Here is a 12,286-nt window from a genome sequence, read left to right as displayed (position 1 = left end):
CTGCTGGTGCAGTGACGTGTCGGGACAGTTTGGCCCAAACGCCCAGACACATTCCAGTATTACCGGGATTAACGACTGCCCAGAGGGGAGTACGAGGAGAGAGAGAGGTTCAACATTACAGAGAATGAGAGAAGAAGTGGAGGAAGAAACTGACCTAAAGTGACCTCTGGTGCTCCTTGATGTGATATTGATTCTATTTAATATGATACTTCTAAACTTGGCTTCATCATTCAACTTCAAGATAATTAATTTTAAGGTTAGCTGTGTAGGATTTAGTGACATCTAACATTAAGGTTGCAAAACTGAAACTTTTTTTGTGTGTCAAGCATGTAGGGGAACTATGGTGGTCAGCACAAAGCATGAATGGCCCTATCTAGAGCCAGGGTTTTGGAGGTTGGGAGTCACCAAAGAAAGTTTTGTTTGTGCTTCCCTCTGACCTTTCTCACTCCCACACTATGCCTATTTTGTACATTTTCCTCTGAAGTTAAACACAACCCTTCACACACCATGTTCTGCCTCATGTAATTAATATTATGGTGTCTGATACATTTTAATGTCCCATGTTTGGTGTATTAAAATAAAAGCTCTCTGTGAGATTCCTTGTTGAGATTAGGTAATGTCAATTTTTGCGCTGCAACGTGCAGGTAACCTGTTTGCCTCCCTCTGCCTGTTACTTAAGAGACTAATCTTATAATAAGATGAAAATCTCTCATTTAAACAGGGGCAACCTTTGTGTGCAAAGAGCTTAGGAAAGGCCAAAATGAGAATGTGGATTGTTTTACACGTGAGGCAGGACGTCAGCTCAGGATCACTCTGAACCTGTGTTTTATTTTTATGACATGAAAGGAAGAAATGAATTAAAGCAGATTTACTGATCAGATCACAGACGTTTAACTCTAACAAATTGGAGCATAAAGATGGACTCCGGTAAACCTTCTACTGTTCGTTATATGTGTCATAAAGAAAATTTAAAGGTAAATTTTCAGCCACTTTGCTGTGAAATCAAATGGATCCCCTTTGAGAGTTCAAAGTTTCTTAATCTGGATGTGTGAGCTGGCTCATATGACAGACGCCGCAGAGAGCCAGCTGATCTGATCAGCAGGATTTTCTGACTAAGGGCCTCGCACACAACGCTCAACCGCTGCTATTTCAACACAAAAGGCAGCCAATCATGTCAACACACATGTGTTAGATGCTCTTAAAGCTCCCATAATAATAAATGGCTGCACTAGAACCGAAGCTGTGAATTCACTCCTCCTGCCTGGAGTCATCTTTTACAATTTCCCTTGCAGCGTGAGACTTAAAAAAAGCATTTGATGTGTCCACCTCCTGCGTCCAGCTCTGCTCCTCTCATGTTTGTCATGCGTTTGAATTAGAAGGTGAAGTAACACTGACTGACGTCTGTTATCAGACTGACATTCAGTTGTGGTGCAGCAACACTCGCTTTAACTACACCCGTCTGCTTTCAGATCTCATTTCAAAGTGGAGAACACTTTATTTTGGTGATACTGTAATACTGTCACTATACAGTTGTCTAAAAATATGTGGATCAAAGTGTCACATTAATGACTGTAAACTGTGGTAGAAACAAGCAAAGAAATGAGACCATGAAGAGCTAGAGGAATGGAGATGTTTTTAATCTGTCTTTCATTACCAGAAACTAAAAGATTTGCTCTATTTACTCTGGAAGAAGAGCGTGTACTTCCTGTTTTGGAGACAGACAGACAGACAGACAGACAGACAGTCCTTTATGATGCTTTTTTTAATGTAATGTCACCTTTTTGCCTCTTCTTCGACAGCATTTTTTAGCCATGCTAGTTAGGGATGTAACCAAAAACTCACAATTCAATAATAAGAGAATTAAAAATACCACAATAAGATATCTATCTTGATATTAAGCAAGAAAAATTATGACTCCTAAAAATGACCTTAAATCTGGTGTGACGTGTCGCCATTTCCTTGTTCGTTCTGAGCCTGTCTCTGTGAGTCTGTCTATGATTGCGCCCTCTAACAAAAATGATACAATCAGGACATGACATTAAGTTTCTTAAAAAGGGAAAATTAAATCACCAGAGATTTTGGCCAGTTTTAGGTGGTTGGAGGAACATTTTAATCCAAAAAGAAGATGGATTCTTGTTACTCCATTGCACACTGAACATATTAGAGTTCCAAGCGTCAGAGACGGCTACAGCTAACGACACAGTTTTCAAAACACAGCATGGTTAAATAATTGCTGGTCAGTCCACTTCTTTGGTCAAGACTTGATTATCTAACTATGGATGGACTGCTATGACATTTGATACACATTTATGGTTTCCAGACAATAAATCCTTATGACTTCAATAATACTCCAACTTTTTCTGTAGCACCACCAGCAGGTCAGTTGTTTTAAAGTATTAAGTATTAATTCAATACTTTAACTAATGACATCACCATCAGCCTCAGCTGTACATTAGTATAAGTAATTAATTAATGCTGGTTTGCTAACATTTGCTAACATAAGATGATGTAACTAAGATGGTGTAGTTGGTAAACATTATACCGGCTATGTTTTACTTGCTCACATTACAAATCCTCCAAACTAAACCTTTTTTTCTTCTGTTTGGGACTGTAGGTAAAAACACTGATGTCACACATCTTGGTAACTCTACCACAGAATCACCCCAGCCAACATTTGTACGTGGGGCCCATGTAGGTAGTTAATCGGCTAAAAACATGGATCCTATATGGGATTGTCCATAATGTTCCATAATGGCCCCATTCCAGTTTCCCACATGGTTGGGTTTAATCAAGTGGGCCCCAGATAGGTTATGCTACAGCTACCTGGGTACCAAGTCAGTACTGGCCCAAAATGGGCATCTTGTCTGGGGTCCACTTGGGTAAACCTGAGGGCAACTGGCATGGGGCCAATGTGGAACCTGTGGACAATCCCACATAGGGCACATTTTCACGTCCATTTATGACCCACATGGGCCCCACATACAAATGTTGGCTAGCACAGCACAACACACCTTACTGCTGTGTAGGACCTTTTTTATTTTTAAAATGTTATAATTGTTTTAGTTTCTCAGAATTTAATGGGGATAAAATGATTTAATTATGCAGCGCTTCTGGACTCAAATTGATCAAATCCTTTTTATTTTATTTTTTTTACATTTTATTTCAAAAGCGCCTTTCTCAACACTCAAGGACACTTACAGAGCATAAAAAACACAATTAAATCACAATTAAAATACATAAAAACAACAGACAAGAGTGACACAAAGTAAAAATGGATGTGGGCAATTAAAGGGAATATGCAATTTGGAACAGATGGGTTTTGAGTTGTGATTTGAAATGGGGTAGAGAGTCCATGTTTCTGAGGTCCGGGGGGAGAGAGTTCCAGAGTTTGGGAGCAGAGCGACTGAAAGCTCTGCTCCCCATGGTGCTGAGCTGGGCGGGGGGCACAGAGAGGTGGAGGGAGGAGGACGACCTGAGGGAGCAAGAGGGGGTGGCGATGTGGAGGAGATCAGACAGGTAGGGGGGGGCGAGGTTGTGAATGGCCTTGAGAGTATACAGAAGGATTTTGTAATGGATTCTGAATTTGACTGGAAGCCAGCGAAGCTGCTGGAGGACAGGGGTGATGTGGTGAAAGGAGGGGGTTCTGGTAATAATGCGGGCTGCAGAGTTTTGGACCAGTTGAAGCTTATGGAGGGATTTGTGAGGGGCACCAAGGAGGAGTGAGTTACAATAATCAATGCGGGAGGTGACAAGGCTGTGGACCAGGATAGCAGTGGTGTGAGGGGTGAGGGAGGGGCGGAGACGGTTAATGTTTTGTAGGTGGAAATATGCAGACCGGGTGATGTTATTGATGTGTGAGTGGAAAGACAGTGAGCTATCAAGCATGACACCCAGATTCTTGGCCTGTCAGTGGCCCCTTCCCTATTTCCTACCCCCTACTTCCAACCCTTCTTGCTCGGCCACACCATCTTCAACCTCTGCATTTATTGTAATCTCAGCCACACACCTGTAATGTTTCATGACTGCATCTTGCACATTTGCAACGCTATTTTGTTGACAAAATCTATCCACAGACAGACAGACGAATAAACACGCGCCAAAGTTCTCAAAACAGCTTCTGTGGTTGTTCCAGCTTCAATAGGTGTCACCAGGACCACATGTACCATGATGTTACAAACACACACAGACTCATAAGGTGACCATAACACCAGTCATAGTATGTTGTCACAGCTGGTAAACGTCGTTTCCAAAGACGTCAATCTCAACATTCTTGGTTACACTCAATAACGATGCTGTTTTCTGCCTGACACTTGTTTCCAAATTTTCAGACCAGCAACTATTATTTATATAAATTATTCATGAATTTAAAATGACAGCATGTCTGTGGAAACAAAACATCAGTGCCGTTACTTATTTAAACCCTCTATCTCTTAACAAGATGACCTCAGAGCCTCCCCACACAGGTTTATTACCAAAGAAAGGACTCTTGTTTGTATCCAAGAAAAACCCTTAACAGGCCCTTAAACTCAACATGTCTGTCCCTCACAGTAATTGAATATATGAGCATGAGGAGAAATTGGTCCTCTGCAAACCGGACAGATTGTTTAACAGTGCATCTTCTGTAACTCAACTCCCATCTACATTTTATGCTTAAGGGTTATGTTTAGTGTGTGTGTGTGTGTGTGTGTGTGTGTGTGTGTGTGTGTGTGTGTGTGTGTGTGTGTGTGTGTTAAACTAGACAGAAGAGGGCGCTGCTTGATTGATTCTGTGTCACGGAGGGTTCAGGTTTCAATAAACACCTCCATCCTGCAGCTGATACAATATAATAATATATAGATATTTTCTTTTTTCTAATGTTGTATCTTTACGTCACATACAAGGAACTTTTTCCTTTTATAAGTGAAAATCTAAAGGCTAAGAAGTGAAGTGAAGTGTGTGAAGTGGTAAAAACAGAATCAAAAACCACTGTCAAGTTTTTGTTTTTTAACTTTATGGAGGCATGACAACATGAATGTAACAGTCACAGTATGACAGCATGGATATACAGCCCATCTATCACCAAACAAATAAAGGTCTGATGGTAAATGTCACAAAAAACACAGAAATAATGAAACACTAGAGGATGAGATGTGATAATGAGTCACTTCAGACATAAATCAAAGTCTAAGTATGATACAGACAGCGAGCATGATGATAAGAACTGGATTGCATTTTAATTCTCAGAATGACCTGATGTGGAAACAACAAACAAACAATAAAGTGGCCTTTAAAAAAATAACAGCACGCAGAATCTCTGATATGTATACAGAAATACAAAGCAAGTATCTGTCGAACATCACCCCTCCACACCTGGAGGTCATAGGTGACTGCACAGGTTTATGGGTAATGGTTTTAGTTTTTGAACATGTCACACAACAGTTTCTCCATGGGAGTGTTTCCGATGGTCCTGTGGAAGAACAGCAGCTCTATCCGCTCCGAGTTCACAAAACGCAGAGAGGGGAGAAGAAGAAGCAGCTTTCCAAACCTGAATAAAGACAAGAAATGAAAATGTAATCAACTTCTGCATCCGAGAGCAACCTCAGACACAAGTCTTAATAAGCAAGTTACAAGTCAACGTCAGGTCTTAATGCTGACCTTTAAAATGACATTTGAACATTTAAAATTTAAACATTTTTTAATGCTGTTTTCAGAATACTTGAGACTAATAAATTCAAACAAACAAGTCTATTCTTTATCAAAGCTACAGTGAGGCAACGTGAGGCTTGCCTTCCACAAAGTTGAGTAATTACTATTGGTCCACTTAATTTCGAGTCTCCACTCTAGTTAGTGAGGTCAAATCCTGATTTTTGTGACATAAATCTGATTCAAGCCCACAGTTCTGATGTCTGATTCTAAATGTTGCTCAGTGGAGCTTTCTTATTAATCCACTAAATAACTCACATATTAAAAAGTGAGACCTTCAAAAAAAATAATAAAGTGAGAAATTTCTTGTAGAAGAGGAAACACAAAAACTAGTTTTCACTGTAACAGTTAAAGAAAATAGACAATGAATCTAACAAAAGAGGCTCCTCTTTAAAGGTTGCTAATAAATGAGTATCATTAAAGTTATACTATGCATGATTTTTTAAAAAAGTATAGACTCATATGAAGTAATCCCTCTTAATCATCACTTGTGACCTACTATACATTTTCTGCTTATCGTCTGTGTTTGAGACTTTTATGGGCGTGCACCCCCACAGCGCTCAGGTGAGATGGAGGCTTTTAAAATAGGAAGCGACCAGGTGCCAGGCTGTAAGCAGCACGCATCCAGGAGACACACGGCAATCGAAAACACAAAGATCTCCAGGCAAAACATCAAATGAGAGTGAATCTGGGATTGGCTTTTACTTTCACTTGTGAGCATGAACAGTAACCAACAATCCTGCATAGTATACCTTTAACCTAAATACCAAGTAGAGTAGGCAGATGGATTATTCAGCTAAAAGTTCATTTCCAACAACAAATAAACTCTTGGCTTGCAACATAGAAAAGACCACAAATAAATAAGATTTAACAGTGTAAAAGTATTTAAAGGTGATTTTTTTTATATAGTATGAGGCGCTGATGTTGTAAGACAGGTAACACACCTTGCTGGTTGACTGGGGTAGTGTGATCGGATGTGCTGCCCCAGCATCACCTGAGACTGATCCTGCAGGTTCTCCACTTGTTCTGGATCTTTTAACCCACGAGTCTCTGTGGAGGAGAGGAAACACCAACATGAGTCACACAAATTCAGACAAATACTTTTAGAAATTACTGAATAAGTAGCTGGGTAATATGAGCTGGTGCCACTCTCCGTGCATGATTACACTCATTCATATTTACAGCTGAATTATTTATGTCTAAAGAAGTCAAAATGATTTATTAGCCTGAGAGCAAAATTATCTTCTAGAAAGAAGCTCATAGAACATACAAAATGTAACAGAAATTCTGATAAACAACGGTGCTGGAGGAAAGGTCAGGAGGAAACTGAAATACTGAGGAGCCTAAAGCCAATCTGCCAGCCTGTCAGATTTCAGTTAGCCTCACCTGGCTTGAAGAGCACGATGGCCTTGAGGCAGGCGAACTCAGTGGGATCGACGGCGAGGGCCTTGAAACGGCTGAAGACCTCCTGCAGGAGGCGCAGGTCCAGACTGGTGTAGCTGGTCTTTCCCTGCATGCCAGGGCAGAGGTCTGGCAGAGAGAGGAGCGGGCAGCTGTCCAGAGGTAGAGACCACTGGATGGCACAGAGCAGGAAGAGCTCGCTCCACGCCTCCTCCAGCAGGATCACCTGGGGGGACACGGACAAGAGGCATAAAGATAAAACTGTAAAGGAAATAGATTTGTTTTTAAATTTTCTGTTTAGTCAGGTAGGTACAAATGTGGTATATGGAGGACCATTCCTGCCGACACATAACTGGTTGATAAATGATAATATATAATTTCTAAAATAAATTATCAAATCGTTTTAATTTTTTGTTGAGTAGAACTAGACTAATATAGTTTTCATCAAAAGACAACAAAGAACAATGAAACTAAACAGGTGCCAAATTAAAACTTCTCTCAAGTTTCTTTTTGTATAGCTTTGTGTAACTTCATAGAAAATACAAAATATGAATAAATAAAAAAAAAATGTAGACTGTGTCAAAGTTGAATCTCACCTGGTCTCTGAAGGGCAGGTTGGAAAACACAGGCAGGTTCTTGGCCCACTTCACTGACATGAAGAGCAGCCTCGCCGAGGTCTCATACACGTTTTCAGAGCTGGACGGGTACAGAGCCATGTGGTATTCTGAGGACACTCGCTCTGGCTCGTTGCTCGTGACATCAATGTTCTCGTCAACTGAAAACAAAAAAGATGAGGTTAAGCTTGTGCAGAACTGGACCTGGTTTATGTATCTATGTTAGCATTTTGGCTTTAGCCTGTTAGCTTGTTAGCATGCTAATATTGGCTTGCTACATAAGTTGTCACCAGCATATTATTTCATATTTTGGTTGTATTTATTGTTTTATCATTGTATTGTACGATTGATTGGAATGGATTTATGGGATTCTTCAGACACTCTAAAACACAATGACAACTATTACCTGCATTAATTCAGTGATTAAGACCCACAAAGCAGGGGCTCTCAAAATTTTGATGACTGAGTCCTCCACCACAATGGCTAACATTAGCTTACAGCGTTAGCATTGATATGCTTCAATGTGCCATGTAACCAGAAGCTTCCTAGAGGTTGTCATCTCTAACCTGGCGGATGCTTGTTAATGGGGCGCAGTTTCAAGTTATGGTCGAATAGTGTATTAAATGTAAGGTATTGAAAGTGAAAGTATTGAAATGGACTAAATGAATGCATTTCATGTCATGTTCAGGGGCCACAAGAATTGTTTCTGAGGGCTGCCATCGGACCACAGGCCACATTATATCCAAGTATGTCCTAGGCTTTTAATTTGTTCTTATGGTAGGCATGTTGAAATTCCAACTTCATGCTAACACTGATGAATTTTAGCCTTCTTATATGAAATGATATTCCATATAAAAACTGTTTCTGTTTCTGAATCACAGCTATAATCAAATTAAAGCAACCCCTTTGTCTAATCTGATCTTAAATCTCAAACCCTCCTCCTCCTCCTCCTCCTCCTCCTCCTCCTCCTCCTCACCGTCCTCAGGCTCCAGCTTGGCGCAGGTCTCGGCCGTCATGAGGCTGGCCATGAAGCGGTGGTTGTTCTGGGGACTGATGCAGCGCTGGGGGGCGACAGAGGAGGTGATAGCCATGGAGGAGGTGATGTGGGGCCACGTGATGACAGAGGAGGAGGAAGAGGAAGAAGAGGAGGAGGAGGAGGAGGAGGAAGAGGAGGTGGGCTCCCGTGTGGTGGCCAGGTGCTCCTTCTCAGGGTCCACGTCGATGGAGTCCAGGCGGACCTGAGCTGTGCTGCGGGGCTGTCGCTCGTTCTGCACTGCTGCAGGGAGGAAGAGGAGGGAAATAATGATGAGGTACATCTGTAGTTTTCATTTTGACCTCACAGTGTCACATTTGAATCTCTAACAGTGAATGTTTCTAACATTATATGATGTATTTTTTACATTTTAAGTTCACTTAACATAATATAGTATGAAAAAGCACAAATAAAACTAGTCTCTATTCCACCTTTTTATTAAAAATAAAAGACCAAATTGTTTTAATGGTCACCAACTCTAGCTGGAATGCAAACACTGCCCCATTATTTCAAACTGTGGAGTTATTTATCATATTTCACATCAATAAACCTCAGTAGATACTTTTGTATTTCAATTTCTAAACAATTTCCTTCCATTTTCTTGGATTTGTTTTTTGTTAATAGGCCCCAGATCCATTTTTATCACATCATCGTTGACCTTTAATATAAGCAGTTCCACAAATATAGCGTTAACCAGTTATCAATTTAGACATAGAGGTGCAGTGACATTGAATCTGCAGTCACGTCTCATTTTTGATTTTTAAAAACAATCTGATGCAATCTTTCTTTTTTTGTGTGTGTTTTTGTTTTTAATCTGTAATATTTCTTGTTTGGAAATTGTTTTTTTTTTAAAGATAAAAATCAAAATTAAATTATATTAAAAATAATAAAATAAATTAAATAATTTAAATTAAATTAAAACTAATAAAATATATAAGATAATTAGAATAAATAAAATAATAAAATAAAAAAAATATTTATGTCTGTTAAATAAATTGGTGGTTAGCAGTTGCCTTAAATGACAATTTTCTCTGGGTTCCTTTTTTTATCCCACCTGTGCATTTACTTCTGTTATTGTATTTGTTTTTTGTCTTGTTTTATAAGGTGAACAAATAAAAGAACTACGGAACTTACCGTCCTTATTCATGCCCGCCTGCAAACACTTCTTCAGCCGACACGCCTGGCACTGGTTGCGATGAGCTTTGTCCACTGGACACATGCCTGTACCGGCCTGGCACCTGTTAACCCACAGCCAAAATGTTAAAGGGAGAGTCTACTCAAAACTAACTGCATGTGACAATTAAAAAACACAAATTTATGGTGGAATTTTTCTGAAATTCATACATAAAAAGCCACCTGTTTGCCATGACCAACACTTTTATTCTAACCTAAATTTAAAAAACTTGTTGTGGTCTAAGGTAGTGTAGCTCATTTTTTACCTCAAAATAAATCACAGGTTTTGAAATACAAAGACATTAAACAAAGCTTTCATTAAAGTTATTGATGTTCAACTCCACTTTAAAAAGTGTATTTACATCAATACTGTATGCTCAGTGATATTATAGTGAAATAACTGTATATTTTCAGTCTCAGTATATTTTGTTTCTGTGACAAAAAATACACATTTGTACGTTTTGCTCTTAAAAAACATGGCCATGAGAATGTTTTAGATAAAGTGCTGAGAAGGATGCTAACCTCCCATAATGCACCTCGTGTAAAAACTTGTTTTAATATAGGGTAGGGGACATATTTAATCATGATATCTGAAGTTAGATTAAAGGACAAAATCAGATGCTGAACCCCAGTTTTTATCCAGAGTTGAAGCTTTCTCTTGCCTGTAAATGAGCCTCCTCCTCACGCTGCGTTTGAAGAACCCGCTGCAGCCGTTGCAGGCATAGATGCCGTAGTGCTTCCCGCTGCTGGTGTCTCCGCACACTTTGCAGACCAGAGCCGGGCTCAGAGCTTTGCCCGGGGGTGGACTCTTGGCTGTGAGTCAAAACACAGTCACACAGGGCCCGTCGGTTAGTGCCATTCATGTGCTCTAGTATTGTTTCATACATGTGCCTGCCATCTGTACTGTCAGCTCAGTCTACTGCAACAGCTGTTTAGGCCTGAAAATCTCATTTAGTGGATGATTCTGAAATTAAAACAATAAAATGGCTGGAGGCAGATTAACAGCTAACATAAACGATGCAGGGATACTGATATTAATCCAAATAAACCCATTAATTATACATAAACTCAGATAGTTGCATAATACATGTTTATTTTGGCCTCATTCTACTTTAATTAAGTATATGTAAGATGTATGTTCTTTATGTAAGAAATTCACACTAAAAATGGATTTCTGTGCATATTCATAATCTTTCAGTTTTACTTGATGCTTGTGTGGTGTTAAAGAAAGTTAAATTAAAGAGATGATTGAATATTTAAACAGACAAAAGGCACAAAAACTTTAGTCAAATCTGAGGATCTCAAAAAGAAAAATTAAAATTTAAAATGTTGTATTTTAAAAACCTCCATAAGTGTACTTTTTTATTTTATCAAAGGTCAAGTTTGCCTCTTTCAGGCTCCATGGACACCTGTTTCTCCTGGTGGTCATGTGTAACTCTTACCTCCTCTGCTGTCGTCTGTCCCGCCGCTCCCCGAGGACTCACTGGGGGAAGCAGACGACATCATGGGGATCTTCAACAAGTGATCCTCCATTACAAAATGTCTTCTCCAAGTGTTGTGAATGGAGATAAGAAACTTTAGTCCTCTTCTCTGGAGTTTGTCTAATCTCAAGATACAATTTCCAGGATCCAAACACAAAAAGTTCCTTTTGGGTTCCTTGTCACCAAAAACAATTAGAATATGAGATATGTATCTGTCAGGCCTCCTGTGGTCCCAAGTGGGCAGATGGTGGTTTGAGCCTCTACTGTGTGGAGCTGCAGATGGGCTGGGGTCCTGCCATGAGCTCGAGCTCACACTTGTTGCACGTCAACAGGTTGTGTGTCCTCCCTCTGGACGTCAGGGTCCGTCACTGTCTGTGGGTGCTCCTCGGTGGCAGCTCCTCAAAAGGGAGCCCAGGAGGGGGGTGGAGGGGGAGGATTAGCCCCACGCGCTGTGTAAGCAGCATGCTTATTTGTCATCCTCTTAATCTTTACTGTTCATCTACTGGATCAATCAGTCACATTGCCCGAACATTGGTGCTGCTTAGATCTTCATCATGTCTGCAAACAAAAACAGACGAAAAACAGCAACAGTGACGACTCCTAAAACTCTCTGATGGGAGAAGAGCTGTAACTTTAGACCAGTTCCCATGCAGCTCCGTCTCCTCGTGTCTCCTCTGTCCACGAGGGCATCCATCAGTCAACGCTCCTCTTCGGTATCTGCATTTGATTACATGAGGCGCACATTATTATATTTACCAGCCTCTTCAATTTGTATTTCCCCTCCTTGTTTTGCCTCTGAATTCCAGCTCCATTTCCCCCTGCTGTATATTTGATCTGTGCGATTGCCTCCCATTCATAATGACCCCAGTGTTTGCTGAGGAGCTGCCTATTAACTCCCATTT

The 12,286-nt window shown here is 40.2% G+C and overlaps 1 protein-coding gene across 1 annotated transcript; it reads right to left on the bottom strand.

Annotated features, from left to right (window-relative positions):
- Positions 1-5,039: 5,039 nt before the first annotated feature.
- LOC125900502 (photoreceptor-specific nuclear receptor-like) lies at positions 5,040-11,854 on the bottom strand. The gene is made up of 8 exons (XM_049595544.1): positions 11,346-11,854; positions 10,566-10,716; positions 9,865-9,968; positions 8,674-8,973; positions 7,680-7,858; positions 7,069-7,309; positions 6,627-6,732; positions 5,040-5,524 (listed from the first exon to the last, which is right to left on the bottom strand). The coding sequence occupies exons 1-8, from the start codon at positions 11,434-11,436 to the stop codon at positions 5,392-5,394; spliced, it is 1,305 nt and encodes a 434-aa protein (XP_049451501.1). The 5' UTR covers positions 11,437-11,854; the 3' UTR covers positions 5,040-5,391.
- Between the last annotated feature and the right edge of the window lie 432 nt (positions 11,855-12,286).

This window comes from Epinephelus fuscoguttatus, linkage group LG2 (assembly GCF_011397635.1).
Source record: "Epinephelus fuscoguttatus linkage group LG2, E.fuscoguttatus.final_Chr_v1".
Taxonomy (NCBI): Eukaryota; Metazoa; Chordata; class Actinopteri; order Perciformes; family Serranidae; genus Epinephelus; species Epinephelus fuscoguttatus.
The sequence above is the reverse complement of the archived record's forward strand: the minus strand, read 5'-3'. Positions and strand labels throughout refer to the sequence as shown.

Coding starts and splice junctions, on each gene's coding strand:
- LOC125900502 (XM_049595544.1), bottom strand. CDS start 11,436: ATGGAGGATCACTTGTTGAAGATCCCCATGATGTCGTCTGCTTCCCCC. Junction 9,969..10,565: donor AGGAGGAGGCTCATTTACAG/GCAAGAGAAAGC, acceptor GTGGGTTAACAG/GTGCCAGGCCGGTACAGGCA. Junction 7,310..7,679: donor ACCTGCCCTTCAGAGACCAG/GTGAGATTCAAC, acceptor GTGTCCCCCCAG/GTGATCCTGCTGGAGGAGGC.